This window comes from Pagrus pagrus, assembly GCF_965226575.1.
Source record: "Pagrus pagrus genome assembly, contig: HAP1_SCAFFOLD_42, whole genome shotgun sequence".
Lineage (NCBI taxonomy): Eukaryota > Metazoa > Chordata > Actinopteri > Spariformes > Sparidae > Pagrus > Pagrus pagrus.
Genome location: NW_028175421.1, coordinates 273,548 through 290,000, shown reverse-complemented (window position 1 = coordinate 290,000; position 16,453 = coordinate 273,548). Strand labels below are relative to the sequence as shown.

At 39.6% G+C, this 16,453-nt stretch overlaps 1 protein-coding gene and 4 long non-coding RNA genes across 6 annotated transcripts; all 5 read left to right on the top strand.

Moving 5' to 3' along the window:
* Positions 1–2,946: 2,946 nt before the first annotated feature.
* LOC311253753 lies at positions 2,947–4,558 on the top strand. Its single transcript, XR_014621862.1, has 3 exons — positions 2,947–3,033; positions 3,162–3,278; positions 4,365–4,558. It is a non-coding gene; the product is annotated as an uncharacterized lncRNA (long non-coding RNA).
* A 2,479-nt stretch (positions 4,559–7,037) lies between these two features.
* LOC311253752 (uncharacterized protein) lies at positions 7,038–9,625 on the top strand (the record flags this gene model as incomplete). Its single annotated transcript, XM_084384232.1, has 8 exons — positions 7,038–7,139; positions 7,275–7,433; positions 7,614–7,658; positions 7,768–7,860; positions 7,957–8,031; positions 8,756–8,820; positions 8,919–9,021; positions 9,581–9,625. Exons 2-8 carry the CDS (start codon positions 7,413–7,415, stop codon positions 9,623–9,625), a joined length of 447 nt encoding a protein of 148 aa, XP_084240358.1. The 5' UTR covers positions 7,038–7,139; positions 7,275–7,412.
* Positions 9,626–9,638: 13 nt separating this feature from the next.
* Positions 9,639–10,301, top strand: LOC311253759. Its single transcript, XR_014621868.1, has 3 exons — positions 9,639–9,727; positions 10,054–10,114; positions 10,242–10,301. It is a non-coding gene; the product is annotated as an uncharacterized lncRNA (long non-coding RNA).
* A 21-nt stretch (positions 10,302–10,322) lies between these two features.
* On the top strand, positions 10,323–12,476 carry LOC311253763. Of its 2 annotated transcripts, XR_014621872.1 has the most exons (5): positions 10,323–10,369; positions 10,514–10,609; positions 10,736–10,833; positions 12,096–12,171; positions 12,386–12,476. It is a non-coding gene; the product is annotated as an uncharacterized lncRNA (long non-coding RNA). The 2 variants fall into 2 exon arrangements; XR_014621873.1 differs by having other exon boundaries at positions 10,514–10,833.
* A 270-nt stretch (positions 12,477–12,746) lies between these two features.
* Positions 12,747–14,157, top strand: LOC311253758. Its single transcript, XR_014621867.1, has 3 exons — positions 12,747–12,813; positions 12,951–13,065; positions 14,047–14,157. It is a non-coding gene; the product is annotated as an uncharacterized lncRNA (long non-coding RNA).
* Positions 14,158–16,453: the final 2,296 nt, after the last annotated feature.

Sequence of the window (16,453 nt, the reverse complement as noted above, 5' to 3'; positions counted from 1 at the left end):
CAGAATTAGAATCAGATTCAGAAATAGTTTATAATCCCCGAGGGGAAATTGCTCCCATTCAAAATTCAGAATATGCAGAAATAATAATAATAATAATAATAATATTAGGAGTTGAACAAAGTGTTGAATGTACTCCTGTGGCTGACCACCACGTCATGGCGTGGATGAGAGCCATTGTTCAAGATGACATGTAACTTGGACAGCATCCTCCTCGCTGACACCGCCGTCAGAGAGTCCAGCTCCACTCGCAACAACGTCACTGGCCTTGCGGATCAGTCTGTTCAACCTTTTTGCGTCCGCTACCCTCAGCCTGCTGCCCCAGCGCACAACAGCATAGTATAGCACTGGCCACCACAGACTCATAAAACATCCTGAGTATAGTCCGGGAGATGTTGAATGACCTCAATCGTGTCAGAAACTAGAGATGTATGTATATATATATAATAGTTACATATACCACTCCTGCTTCAGCACACATTTCCCTGAGATCATGGTAGTATTTTCATACATTAATGTAAAACAACAATTGTGCTTCCTGCTGGAAAGCGCAGGCGCAGACACTGTAAACACGAGCACTTATTGCCAGAGACCATACTTGCGAAGCAAAATACACGAGTGAAAGAATTGTACAATGCTTTCCATTCTCGACTCAGTGGCGTACTAGATAGCGTGACCACCCGCCCAGGAGAATACTAAGCACGAGACCGCTGATCCAAAGGGGCTGCTTTATGCAACTTTCTCTTTCTTTTGTGCCATAAACAAACCTTTTATCCTTTAAAATGTGCAAATTAGATCTTATCCTCATTTTTCTAATTTCTCACATCTAAGCCAGTATTGCAAATACTGGTGAAATGTGGTCTATATGTGAAGATTTAATCAACATCCTCATACCCAAATTTAGCCTTGTTCTAGCCTAGTCATCAGGTTTGCAATTGACGGCTATTACATGTTTATTACACAGAAAGTTGCTTGCTGGGTAGTGTATACAGCTCATCCACCGCCTCTATACAACCCCCAATATCAATTGCCTTACGTCATACCACAAACGATATGAATCATAGGCTATGTAGGCTATAGCAAAGTAGATCAGCGCTAAGCCATTACCCATAGTTCAAGTGTGTTGCGTGAGGTCAGTACGTCTACCACTCTTTGATACCAGAGACAGTGTTTACCTGATGACTTGAAGACATAGCTGGTAAGTTTTGCTCGCATACAAGCTCTCACAAGGAAAAAAAAAAGTGGTTTCCATGATTTTACAGTATTCCTTACAATATTTAAGTAGTATGCTAGACTGGCAATGGAATTACTCTAACTGAAAAAGTCCGAATCACCTTGTCATAATTCTACAAGCAAGCTTACGTGAAGCCATTACCGAAGTTTACAGCCAAGTTGCAGTTGCTGTGTTCGAGTTGGAATTATAATACATTACAATAAGTTGAGGTGAACCGTTCACTTTTTCATAAAAGCCTTAAAATAGGTGGTCAGTTGTATTGTTGTGGCCCCTCAACATTTTTAGAAATGGTGCCATCGAAAAAACGCGTAATGGCGGTTACGACGCTTTTTTTTTTCTAACAACTGTAGCCCACCTGCCAGCCTGACCTTCCAGTCATTGCAGGCAATGAAAGACAAGGGATTAATATCACAGGAGTGGTCTGACCAGTGTGAGAGCATGCATAAAGCTGCCTTAGAAAATGTAGTGGACACAGTATACCCCCTCTTTTATGGTGACATGGGATACTCCAAAAGATGGGTGTTCTTCTCTATATACACTGGCCAGATGGATAACTGGTGCAAATGTGGGCGCACTAGAGTAACCTTTGACTCAGTGTCTGGTAAGTGGAACTGCCAGTGTAGAGGGACTGGGAAATCACAATGTTGTCTCCACCGCATGCTGGCAATGTGGTGGATCTTTCAGGAATCCCCAGATCTTCTCCTGCCTAATTCAGACATCCTGATAAATGACATAGACGATCTGGAAACAGAAATACACATGTTGGAAGCTGAAATTTCAGCGTATGCCGAAAATGACAGAAATGTATGTCAAATGACCAACTATTTGTATACTAAAAAGAAAATCCCACCACTCCAGGAGCTACCAGTGGATCTCAGAAGTAAAGAGAAGGATCCCCCCAATGTTTTCTTTCCAGAAGAGACCACTTGCCCATATTGTCCGGGACCCACACCACCAGATCTACTGCCCTACAACATTATTACCACTCAGGCAACTGTTTATGGCTACACATACATTAAAAAAAGCAAGTGATGTTGATAGTTTAAAAAACATGCATCTGTTTCTGTCTGTCCTTTCTGACTGTCTGTCTGTCTGTCTGTCTATCAGTCATTATGTTACACATACTGTACATATTAAGTCTTCATCTGTGTTTGTTTGTCATCTTGTTTTCATTTGGCCCTAAATGATCTACAGGTATCTCCGTGGCCATCAAGCAGTGTCCCCTATGCAAGAACCATGTGCGTTTTCAGGACTACAAGTCTGGGTTCCACAATTTCAATGACCGTGTCTTCCTGACCCTCCCGTTATGTGAACTTCTGCTTTCTGCATTGACCGTAAGTGTTAATGTTTAGAGTGAAAATCTTTATTGAACGTCATCTGTCATGCAAATAATGATGAACTACTGCCAGGGGCCTTTGTTCTTTATTTTAAGCTACTTTTCATTGAAATTAGACACTATATTATGCTTTACGTGTTATGACATCATTAAATGTACTAACTCTCTATTTTAAGTAGTCGTTGAGGTTATTGGTAACAGAAAAGTTATGTCTCAGGACTGTTGTGTGTGACAACAGCAATTGGATGTATTTTTTTGACTCAGAACAAAACCGCTCCTGGTCGCATGCCGTCAACCCTGTCATTCTTCAATGACAACCGTTTCCACCACCAAACGGTTCGAAGAGCTTTACACCACTTTCTGTCATTGACAGACTTCAGATTCATGTTCAGTTGTTACCAGTGTGGGGACTGCCCTCCAGTTATTATCGCAGATGCAAACTGGAAGGTAGCCTTTGACATACCAGGTGAGCCTGCAGTGTATACATGAACATCTAACTAAACTTAGTGTTGTTTGCAATTATGCTAATTATCAAGAACAGCTATTGTTTATATCATTCTACACTGCTGTTGCTAATATGATGACTTTTTGCAGTCTCTACATTTAAGAGGCCTGATCCAGAGGTTCTCACAGAAGAAGACCTCAGCATCAACATCAACAGCGCATGGGAACAGCTAGACAAGGAAATGATCGCCGAGGGGTTTATATCAGGTTAGTTTATTGCATTAGACATTTAAAGTTCCTATCCTAGGCCCCATAACCACATTTACATGACAAGACAAAAATGGCTCAAGGAAAGGGGATGGGTTCGTCAAACAGAAACTGTTAACATTTGATTTACATTGTTCTTGTACGGAAAATTGAAAACACTTTTGGCATAACTTTGATTTGTTTTTATAAGCTCCAAGTGAACTTTTGTGAGGTAATTATTAGCTTATCTGTGTACCTTCATATCAATCAATTGCCTATTCTGAAACGAAAACTGGAAAAAAGAGTGTTCTTTTAATTATGGTTTGTCGTCTAATTTGAAAAAGGGAGATATCCTCGCGTTTTCACAAAATACAACATAGATTTTGTAGAATAAGACTCAATTTTTTTTATCACTCACAACCCTCATTTTTCTTCTAAGTATGCATCCAAAAGAATTGAATGGCCTGTACAGAAAATTCACACTGTCATCTCATCACTTGCCTGTGGCCAAAATTATAATCAAAGCTAGACAGGACTATACATACCTGTTATAAAAGTTTACCACATTGTTGCTCGCTTATGCCACAAGAGGGAGTATACCCTTAAGTGAGTTCTGTCCAGAGTAAACTGTTATTCACATAATTCATTTGATATAAAAAGTGCATACAGATCACAGCCATCAGTCCACAACAACGATCATGAATGCTTCCAGTACACTTTTTGCTAGAAATGCTCATTTAAAATCAGCCCAATTTCATATTTTGTAGTAATGAATATAGGACTTTTCTGTTGGCTTACTGCACATGTACTAATTTACATTTTATTTTTGGGACCAAGGTGCTGTCTTCTGTGTTGTTATTTCTTTGAGGGGATTTGTATGTTTTCCCTCATTTAAAGTCACTTATTGTGCATTTTAAGTTTTGTCAAGGTAGCCAGGACTGTGAGTGAGCTAAAGAAAAAACACGTTATTCAGAGTAACCGGAAAACAGTATAATTGGATTGATTTTACATATCACACGCAGTACACAGGCCTGCATATCTGTAAATTACATAGAGTATGTTGTTAATGTTAATGAAAGTTATTTTTATCATTTAAAAATATCCCAGGTACATCAACTAGAAACCCATATGAGACCAAGACATCATACTCAACATTGGCTCCTTGGATGGGGGAGGATGTTAGAAAGGGGGACATGCTGCCAAAAACAGAGGCAAAGAAAGGCATGAAAAAAAGAAAAGAAGATTCAAAAGTGCCAGCAAAGCAGTTGGATGAAGACACGATTCTGTCCCTGCTTGAATTGAAGAAGGTGTGTTATATTGAAAATGTCAGTAGTTATTTTCGTCATTTATATTGTCTAAACAATGTAATACAAAAAAACTACTACTGTCCAAAACACCCACAGCCTCTAAAGAAAGACCTGCAGGAGGCCTGCAATGCACTTGGTGTCAGTGATGAGGGATCTGTCACTGACCTCATGAACAGGTTGGAGGAGCTCGTCAACTTCAAGGAAGTGTACCCGAAGCTTTTCTTGAAGCTGCAAAAGACTGGAGGTTAGACTTCAAAATGAGATGTCTTTAAAATGATTATGTGTCGTTGGTCTTTTTTTCTATGTTTATGCTTTCTTTTATTATTTACAGGTGGAGTACTGCATTTCTCTTGCCCTCATGGACTGGTCTACTATTTGAACTTTTTGTTCTGGACTGAGTCCGCTAGGGACCATGTTGATGGTTTGCTTAGTTTTAAAGCATTCCCAACATGCTATATCTCAGATGTGTCTGGCCAAGTTGCCAGACACATGAACAATCGAAGCAGGGCAATTGTGTCCACCAACCACAGACAATTTGGCAAGTGCAGCAGAAAAGAAACTCCAAATTGAAATGGCCTGGGTAAAAAACCTCAGTACACATTCCCCCTTACAACCACCAACAAAAAACGATGACCGATGGATACTGCCCCATCCAGTTACCAAAACCACTGAGAGGTATGCATTGTACGACCGTTTCCACCAGAAGAGACCAGAGGAAAGTTTAAGGAGTTTGAACTTGTGCCCCAATTTACGCTCCAAAATAAATTAATCTGTAGCAGAACAGCTGAATCGCGAGTTAGCAGCTACCAGGTACTCGCTCACCCAAATGAACGAGGTACATTTCAAGCAGACAGTGAGGATTTTGTTGGAGATGCACAACTGCTGCATTAACAACAAATTCCTTGATGACATCAGAAAACTGTCATCCGTGCCCCTGACATTGGGTCCGCTGGGCACACCGGTCTTCAGGTCTTCAGGTTTGTTTACATGTTTTCAACAGTGGTCAAATCAAATCAAATCAAATTTTATTTGTATAGCCCAAATTCACAAATCACAGTTTGCCTCAGAGGGCTTTACAATCTGTACAGAGACGACACCCTCTGTCCTTCGACCCTCGATTCGAGTGAGGAAAAACTTGCCCCCAAAAAAAGCCTTTTTAACAGGGGAAAAAAAAAATGCGGAAGAAACCTCAGGAAGAGCCACAGAGGAGGGATCCCTCTCCCAGGACGGACAGACGTGCAATAGATGTCGCATGTACAGAGCAGATCAACGAGATCACAATGTATACAATTATAATGGATGGTTGACAGGAATGAAAGCACATAAAGAGGCATCACAGCAACAACAATGAAATGCACATGGAAATGTGATTACTAGTGATAACAAAATAAAATTTGATATGATTTGATTTGATTTGATTTATGTAACAGAGATATGACTAATATTAGCGACAGTAGTGGTGGGTGTCAGGCAGGGCCATGGCAGTAAGGCGCATCCATGATCAGGCAGGGCCATAGCAGTAGGCGCATCCACGATCCACGACCCGGGCGCGGCCAGGATCCATGGGAGCCTGTAGGACTAGAGAGCACAAGGACTCCGGGGAAGAAGTGAAGTCAGTGACATGCAGAGATGGGGCATGTATACAGGCATAATGTATACAGATGGAGAGGAGAGGAGGAGAGAGAAGCTCAGTGTGTCATTTGTCCCCCGGACTAGGCCTATAGCAGCATAACTAAGAGCTGGTCCAAGACAGGCCTGGGCCAGCCCTAACTATAAGCTCTATCGAAAAGGAAGGTCTGAAGTCTACTCTTAAAGGTAGAGAGGGTGTCTGCCTCCCGGACCAAAACAGGAAGATGGTTCCACAGAAGAGGAGCTTGATAACTGAAGGCTCTGGCTCCCATTCTGCTTTTGGAGACTTTAGGAACTACAAGTAAGCCTGCGTTCTGGGAGCGTAATGCTCTAGTTGGGTAATAGGGTAGTATGAGCTCCTGGAGATATGATGGTGCCTGACCATTAACAGCTTTGTAAGTGAGGAGAAGGATTTTAAACTCTATTCTTGATTTTACAGGGAGCCAGTGCAGAGAGGCCAATACAGGAGTAATATGATCTCTTTTCTTAGTTCCTGTCAGTACACGTGCTGCAGCATTCTGGACCAGCTGGAGACTCAAGTGGTGTGTTTAGTATATGGGAGTAGAAATATAGGAGTTGTATTATAAAAAACATTGTGACACTATGAACCACCCGCACAACTATGACAGTGAAAAACTAAAAGTATCTGTATTTCTGTGATCACAGCACACAGGATGCAACCTATTGCATTGCTCTTCCATTATTTAACAACGAGGACATGCAATACACCCTTACATTATAAATAACACCGCTGTTAAGGAATAGTGCCTTTATACATGTGTAAAGACCAAATAATAATATATGCCTTTCAATATGTATATTTTCAGTGAAAACATCTGGCAGTGGGACACTGCCACTTCCACCGCCACCTATTGCTGTTCCAGCAGACAAGGTCCAAGACATCACTTTTCAGGCCAGCAACTACTGCATATCTGAAGAGGACAAGGTTAGTAGCTGCATCTGATGTTTTTCACATAAAAACAGTTTGAAAATCGTACAATGTGAACATAACTTTTCTCATTTTGTACTTCCATAATGATTATGAATTGTATAAGCTAATAGAAAACACTGCTGTTTGTAGAGCACTTTGAAAAGTCTTCTAACTGGATCTCGGGACGAAAATCAAGTTTTGACTAAAATCGGGAGAAAGTTCCAGATTTCAATAAAAGACATTAAGAGTGTTTGCCCTCTGGATTTACTGGACGACACCTCATGGACGATGCCGTGGCTGACAGATGATGTGAGTATGACAGTGCTGTTAACATTATTAAATCTATTAAGACGTATATGTTTACAGTCAGACATGCAGTCTGACTAAAGATAAATGCTGTGGCTCATGTCAGTGTGCACTCAAGTGTGTGGTGACAATTTTTATGTGCTAAATCCTGCAAAAACTGATATCACCATCTTTTTTATTCAGGCTGTCAATTTCAGAGTGGCACAGATTACACGGGCCTGCAGTAAGGTAATATGAAGTACTTGTGTGTATGCTTTTGTCAATTCTGAACAAACACAACATCCTCAGTAAAGGTAGGAGACAGTAACACTTATAAATCTTTATCCCCACTGCACAGTCTGTGAGTTTGGCTCACTTTGACAACATTCTGTGGAGTCGGGACTGGATAAGAAATGGCCATGTCCAGGACAAAACTGTCAAACACTTAAAGGTGGGTTTGCCATTCTTGAAAGATGTATGTCTTTACAATCTGTCTTTTTAACATGGACATTTAATACTGAAATTGCTATTGTCTCCACTGCACTAGACTGCAGACCGAATATTTCTGCCAAGGCTTGTGGGTCACAGCACTCCTGAGACTGGAAACCACTTCATCCTTTGGGTAGGCCAACATGACAGCACATCAACCATGTCATAAAAATGATGTTAAACACATGTATATCAATATAATTATTCAAAAGAGATGCTTGGACCATGTTTGCTGCAGCACAGTGTTAGCAACATGTTAAATTTGTGTGTAATTTTACTTCAAGAATTAAAGTGAACAGCAGGTAAACAGTAGCCAAAGTAGTATAAAAGTTATCACCCAAACATGCATTCAGAATGAAGAATGCAATAAACATATGATGCTGTATTTGAAATACTATGCAAGAAATTTTTAACACTAATATTAATAAATAACACAAATAATAAGTGTAATGTGAGACATTTTATCAGTTACTAAAGGGGAGTTTTGCATTCCCCCATGGTAGTTGAGCTCATATTTGACATGTAAATATGCATTTTTATCTTTTAAGAAGACAATCATATTTACTCAAGTCCCGCATAGAAATATAGGTCTCACACAGTGGACATGCTGCAATAAAAAAGTCATAGAACATTAGGTTTAATTTGTAATGATGTACTGTATAATTGATATGTTATTTTGTATAGCCTTAATGGTGTGATAAGACAGAGACTGATGGACAATATATAAATGTATAAATGCACCGATAACTTGGTTAGAAGTTATCACTGTGGCTATCAAAAGCATTACTTTTTCTCTGTTAGACAAAACAAAAGATGTAACTGCAGATATATGTGCTTCTGGTATCTTTATGACTTAGGTACTAGACTTCTCAAACAAAGAATTGAGATTGTACGATTCTTTGAGGATTCAAACAACAATGAGGTGAGAAGTGAAGACACAAAATTCAGAGGGTGGTTCAAAAATTTAGGCAAGGGAATTACTGTCATAGAAATGTGACCCCTTATGTTTTGTTATCAAAGTAATGTCTTCAGAAACCACGGAGGGCTCAAGGGATGGAAGGTCACATTCCCAAAGCAGTGGAGGCAGAGAGACCATGATAACTGTGGGATCTTTGTGTGCTCGGTAAGTAAACTGTTTCAGCTTTGTTAGGAGCTGTCATCATTTGTAAAACACACAAACAGGATGACAACAAGAAATAACTGTCTTGTATGCCATTTGTGACTCTAAGAAGACACAATGCGGCTGAGATGATAAAAGGCCTGAGTGTTCAGGTCAGATATATTAAACTTTTCGCTTAAAGCCAATGTTTACTCAAAGAGAATTCAGAGTAATGTTATTTATGTTTTTATTTTTTTATTTTTTGTCATTCACACAGACTTTCCCACTCACCAAAGAAGACCTGGAAAAAATAAAATTTGAGGAGGACAGGATTCAGCAACAGGAAAAAAAAGCAAGCGACTCCAACTGTCATTGCTTAGCCTGGGAAAAACAAGCCTGCATGTTTCAGCGGGTAACTGGCTCAAAGAGGTATTGAAGAAAGAAATTGAACAGCAATACGCAGCATTTGTGTAATGATTAATGCCAGGTGTTTGATACAAAAGTGGAGCATAATAAAGGTGTCTTCAGTTTTAAGATAAATATAGTCGAATAAGCTGATAGACTGTTTTGATTTGTCTTGTAGAACACTCCACAGTCAAGTGAAAAACTTTTCTTGGCTCGAGTGTAAAAGCTGTGGAGGTTGGATACATTTTGAATGCGCAGGTGTGCAAGGAGACTGGACCACCAGAGAGTTCCATTGTGGTTGTGATCGCGACATGACTACATATCTGTAAGTATATGACACATGCTCATGTTCCATTAAATAACCTAAAAAAAAAAATAAAAAAAAACCTAATAAAATATCTCAAATAATTTGCTGTAATTTTATCGTTCTGTCATTACTGTATGAAATATGACCATAATTTGTTGAACAGTGATGTTTTTAAATTGTGCAGTAGTACGGTACTTTAGCAAGCTGACTTTCAAAGAAATTACAATGTTTTTAAGTGTTGTCCTCCAGCTCAAAAGTCAATTAGGAACATTTTCTCAAATACATGTCTTTGCTATATGGCAATTACAAGCCGACCTCATAGTTCATGCTTTTACTTCTTGCAGGGATAAAGATATTGTGGAATCCACCCAGGCAGACAGCATTTTGACTGACAAAGAGATCAAGGTATTACTGACAGATTTCCCTTTTTGGGTTTGGGGTTTGGTTTGAAAGAATAATGACATCCTTTTTCAAACCTGACATGTTGCTTTTTAAAGGTATTTGGACTGATTAAACAATTTTGTATTCTCAGTGTTTGGAGATAGATCTTCTGTCAGGTCGCATTCTGTCAAACAGAATGTACCTGTTCAGGAACACAGGATACAACCCAACACTGAAAGCATTCTATGTGACCACCTGTCTGTTTTTGACGACATAAAGGTAAAGATTATACATGCATGTAATGCTAATATATTAATAAACACCTTACAAATGAAAAAAATAGTTCATGGTGTCTCTACGTATGAAACGCATACAATATGAAAATAAAGGCAAATATTAATGTTGTCATTATCAATATTTCAGACAGGAGAACTCATTGTCAGGTTAGAAGGGCTTGTTGCCAAACAAGTGGCTGTTGCTGAAAGAGATGCCTACTTAAATGAGGTCATTTTGCCAGAGGTAAGTACAACATATACTTTTGTGTCCAAGTTAGACAAATAAAAAGTTAATTATTTCTTGCCCGGGGGATTAAATGAATTGTGACAATAAAACCACAATGACAAATAAAAAAAAAAATTGTTCCAGGTAGTCATCGAGTGGCTGACACAGCGGTTCAGTATCTGCCGGTATGAAGCAGAATGTATTCTGCTAAGTACCACCTTTTTGTGGAACAAGATGGAATGGTAATGTATTAACATTAAGAAATAGTATTTGCAAGTAAGTGAAACAAAGATTGTAGTGAGTGGTAAAGCATAGGGCAATATTTCAAGTCTGTCTTCTATTTATATAGCGTTACCCATCCAAATTTGTCAAATCAAGTGGATATTTGATAACAGTAGTCCATTTTTGTATAAAAACATTTACTGTGTAAAAGTGTCAATATATTTTTTTAAAACAATAGAACGTCTAAAAATGGCACAAAAATACACATCTCAAAATAAAAAACATTTTGAATTTCTAACAGAAGCCCCCAGAGCAATTTTGAAGAAAATAAAGTCTATGTCATTTTCTAATACATTAAGCAATGACATTATTGCAGCATCACAAATGTCACAAATTAGTATAGTGATCAACAATCATCCCGTACCACGAGGTCTCGCGATATAAAATCGTTAAGCTATTTTTCGTGGAGGTTAAAAGCTGTCTTGCGATATGAGTAGCTACAGAACAAATGCAGAGCGGCAGCTCGTATAACAGAGTCTGACGTTCAACTGGCAACATTTAGAGTGCTTGGTGGAAGCAATAAGCGGCACACGGTGACAGACAAGACGGGAACAACATGTAAGCACTATTATAAGCACTAATACTACAAAATAGTGCCGTACACTGCGGCTAACATGAGCACTATGCAAAGACACCCACAGATAGCCTAGCCGAAGTTTTACAAGCATCTGCGAGTGACTGCGAGCTTTAGATGCTAAACCATGGTGTTGCTACTGTGACCGACAATTTACGCGAATTGTCGTTGTAGTTGTAGCCAGCTGTCTTTATCACGCTTGAACAAAAAATTTGTCAGTCTATGTTTGCACTTTAAGTATTGAGAGACTATTATTATTATTATTATTATTATTATTATTATTATCTATTAATTTCTCATTTGAATTTATGGAAAGGAGTTCAGTAACAAGGTCACACGTTAGAACTGAAATGACGTTCATTACAAGATAAGAACTATTTAAAACATTTCACGATGGATCAGCATTGTTTTGCATTTTGTGCAAACACTATTTTTCCAGTCACATATTTCATCATTGAAGTTGTCTTTGCAAATAGTGTTCAAAAAACGTCTCATTCTCGTGAACCCAAAATCATGTAGTGTCTCTGTCATGAGCTGGGTGTATCATCACACCACTGTTTTTCAACTAATCACGAAAGAGTTCAAGTGATGCAGTTACATATTCAAGCTTCCACAAATAAACTTAATGCCTTTTCCATGACTTGGCAGGTTGGAAAGTGGAACTGCCCCAGGTGCCAAATGTGTGCAGACAACAGGAGGGCCTCACACAACGCACTTTGAGGAGGTACTTTATTATTCAATGATAACTACAATTTTTACTTGCATAGTAATTACCAGTCATAAGCGATCATCATCATTCACTGACATTTTGTGCAACCCAACACATCCACATATATGCCAAAAGGTACAAAGTACATCAGTGTTCTAATTTGGATAAATACTCAAGTAAAGTTTTGGTGCAGTAATTTTTAAAATTTTATTTGAATTTGTCTGCACAGCTTTCTGATGAACTTCTTGTGGAGGTGTTTCTGGAAGTCGTCCTCATGGAAGGAGACATGGCCATCGCAAAGATTGCACTTGTATGCAAGAGGTTTAGGGACATTGTATCAAGTAAATGGTTCTGGAAGAGAGCACATTACAGATGGCTACAAAGTAAGTAACAATAACGTAAGCAAATGTATATACAGTGCCTATAAAAAGTATTCCCATAAGCTTTGGCTGGTGAAGAACCCGGGCAACAGTTGTTGTATACAGAGTCTCTCCCATTTCAGCTGCTGAAGCTTTTAACTCCTTCAGAGTAGTCATAGGTGTATTGGTGGCCTCCCTCACTAGCCTCCTTCAGTGTTTTAATTAAATTAACTCAAAAGCATGTACACTATTGAACCTTGCACTGCCTGTGGATTGCTATACAAATCCTTCCCTGGAGGTATAAATGCCAGTTTTCTGATTCATAACAGTGCGCTCGGTTGCAGTTTTTTGGCTTTGTTGAGCTACATTTCATATCAGCAAACACTTGTGTTGTAATGTCAACCTAAACTGTTCATATCTCTCTTCTTCTTCAAGGATATATTGGGCAAGGGAGGAGAGGAGAGAGTCGTGGGTACTACAGTGAGCCACCTCACCCAGGGTTCTGTAGCCATACCTGCGCTCCGACAGAGGAACCAGGCGATTAAAACGGGTAGGAAACATTTGTGCACAACTGGACACAACCTGTTCAAACTCCTCCCCTCTGGTAAGCGCTATGAGCTCTGTACGAGAAACCCAGTGGTAGAAAGAGTACTGAGTTAAAGTATGAATACAGTTACATTACTAAAATATTACTCAATTTCAACTTCTGGTCTTAAAATCAGAATCAGAATGAGAAAGAAGTTTATTGCTAAGTAGGTTTTCACATACAAGGAATTTGTTTTGGTCTCGAAGCTACGTGTGCCAAACAATAAACAATAAATAGACAACATGATAACGAGACAGACAGAACCATAAGTGATAACAAAGTGAAAGAGATATGGTGTCAGTGGGGGTCAAGCAAGAGGTAAGAGTCATTTTCAGTGTCAGTGTCAGTGGGGGACCCGGGCATTGTTTGTGAGGCCAACTGCAGTCTGCAGCCAACTGCAAAAAAATCATACTTAAGTAAAAATACTAAGCATTCTTCTCAAACGCTACTCAGTATGAGTTGCCTTTTTAGCGGTTGATGTTTCACACATTATCTATAGCATGCACGCTGTTCGGCCCAGTGGTCATGGTCACCTCTCCAAACCTGTGCCTGCAGCAGAATTTGTGTTCGTCCACATATGAGGGTTTTCATTGGCCCAAAACTTCCCACAGGCCATGACTGTGATTAATAGTTAGATCAGTCACAGTGTCAATAACCCTCTAACACCAAAACAACCATTTCTAGACTATATTTTTGTAGTTTGAAGTCACTGTTTTTAATATGCCTCACACCTGTTACCATTATCCTTTCAGTGTGTCATTGTCAGGCTTAATGAATCTCTCATCCCTAGTGTAGTACTAATGGTTCATTTGTGTTCTGCCAAGAAGAAAGCAACGAACTAGACTTTTTTGTAAATTTTCTTCAAGCTTTTCTGCAAGCTCTGTTTTTTTCTGCCCCCCTCACTCTCTCTCATTTCTCTCCTCTTCCTCCTCCTACTTTCACCAGGTCTCTCTGCTGAACCATTCACCCTCCAGCAACTAATCGTTCCTGACCTGTTCAACAATGGTTATCTGTTTGTGTTATGGAGAGTTTTTGACAATAAAAAATGACTACACCCTCTAATGTTTGTTATGTATTTTACCCCTGTCCAATTAGCCTAAAATACTCATAGAAACACATTTCATATACTAGTAATGTACTAGTATGTCTATGTAACTAAATCTTCACTCTCAAACAAATGTTTGAATTAACAGTAATATGTGGTGTAAACAATACATATGTGGATTGTCATTTCAGACTATCTGAAGGTGGATCATAGAAAATACCCCAATACATTAATTTCCAACAGTTGTTTGATACAATGATTCAGACTGAATTTTTTATACGAAGTAATGTATTGTTGTGTTCTCCAAGTAAAGGAAGCCTGTCAGTAAGTATTGTTTAGTTGGTTGGCTCAAAGTTTCTGCTATCGATTAGTCAGACTGGCTACGGTGGCTGGGCTAACAGTAGCCATGTTAGCTAAGGCTATCGCTTTCATTAGCTTTAAGTAGTGTATCGGCCCAAATTTAGACATATTACTTTGCTATCATATTGCAAGAATCCCACGTGTAATTACTGTCTATATGCCTACATCCCACCAACATAACATCCAAAAGAAACACATAGCCTACGTTCCTTTATTTACGGCAATGTGTTAAGTTAGCATTGTCAAAAAAGACTACAACAATGTATACATTTACGGCAGCACTTGTCGTAAAACCAGCCCAGTGGCATTACATTTGCATATCCATCAGGGGACGGTACCCATCCAACAGTCTCTCAGAAGCAAAACGCTCTCTAGCGGCACACACCGTCATGTGTCGGTGGAATATCAGCGGCATAACAGCGGCACACCACTCCGAGGAACGGTATAAGAGTCTGGGGATCGGTATAAGCCGCTGAGCAGCAATCGACATAAATTTGGCCACCTCTCCGAGGAACGGCATAAGGCTAGGCATCGGTATAAGCCGCTGAGCAGCAATCGACATAAATTTGGCCACCTCTACGAGGAACAGCATAAGGCTCTATGCATCGGTATAAGCCGCTGAGCAGCAATGGACATAAATTTGGCCACCTCTCCGAGGAACGGCATAAGGCTAGGCATCGGTATAAGCCGCTGAGCAGCAATCGACATAACTTTGGCCACCTCTCCGAGGAACGGCATAAGGCTAGGCAATCGGTATAAGCCGCTGAGCAGCAATCGACATAACTTTGGCCACTTCTCCGAGGAACGGCATAAGACTCTAGGCATCGGTATAACGCAAAAGTTTTGCGTCGACAAATTTTTATTGTTGACATAATCGATTACGTCGACTAATCGTTGCAGCCCTAGCCAACACAGGTTTGTACAATCACGAGGGCCAGAGGACGTGGTTTCAAAGAAATATACTTTAACAAAATGGCTTAAAATGACCTTAAAATAAAGGAGGGTTGCAGGGTTAGCTGACCCAAGGGGGAATATGCAGATAGAGCCACCACACTGGCAAAAGAAACAATGGTGAGCTGGGGCTCACCATGGCGGCAGGGAACTCAAAAAGGGACAAAATCCAAACTATAAACCAACAGTGCACTGCAACCAAAAGACTGTGTCAAACACCACCACCAGGGGAGGACTGCCACTCGCTTGGGCCTCAGCACCTGTTGTAAAACAAGAAAAACACAAAATTAACACAAGGCACAGTGTGGGGACCTCTGGGGGAATCTACGGTTTAAAAAGCAAGAAAAGGAAACCAAATACACAATTAATCAATTAATTAATACCAAAGAAACCCAAAGAAAATATCAGAACAAAATAGAAATATTTTATATATCAAAAAAAAAAAGGAAATAACAAATTCAGTTTACAACTAAGGAATTTAAGAAAATTAACACCACAATATAAACCAACTTAGGTTTGGATCAAATATTAAACAAAGAAAGAAAATAATATTTTAACCCAAAATCAGCTTAATGCAATAAAGACAATCTAAACTATTAGCAAACAAATAATAAACTAAGTGCAACCTAAATTAAATCCACAAAACAATCTTTGATATTTAAATCAATAAAGGAAAATAATGTGTTAAATCAAGAGAAGACAGGTGAGCCAACTCTGCTGGACTCGGACTGGATTTCGTGGTGTGGGCACAATAATGGCGTGACGACTTCAAACTGGGCCTGAGGCTGTAACCACATACAGTGACCTGAGACAGTATGACACATCTCAGTCCACCCGGAGCCGAGCCAGGACAGCAGCAACCCTTATCATGGTGGCCGATGACTGGAACGCACCAGGACGCCAAATGGATAGATGCAGAACTAGGAGAATGGGGGACCGCTGGTTACGGCAGCCTCGCTGCACAGCAAAAGAGAATGTGTCACAACTAGGGCAATA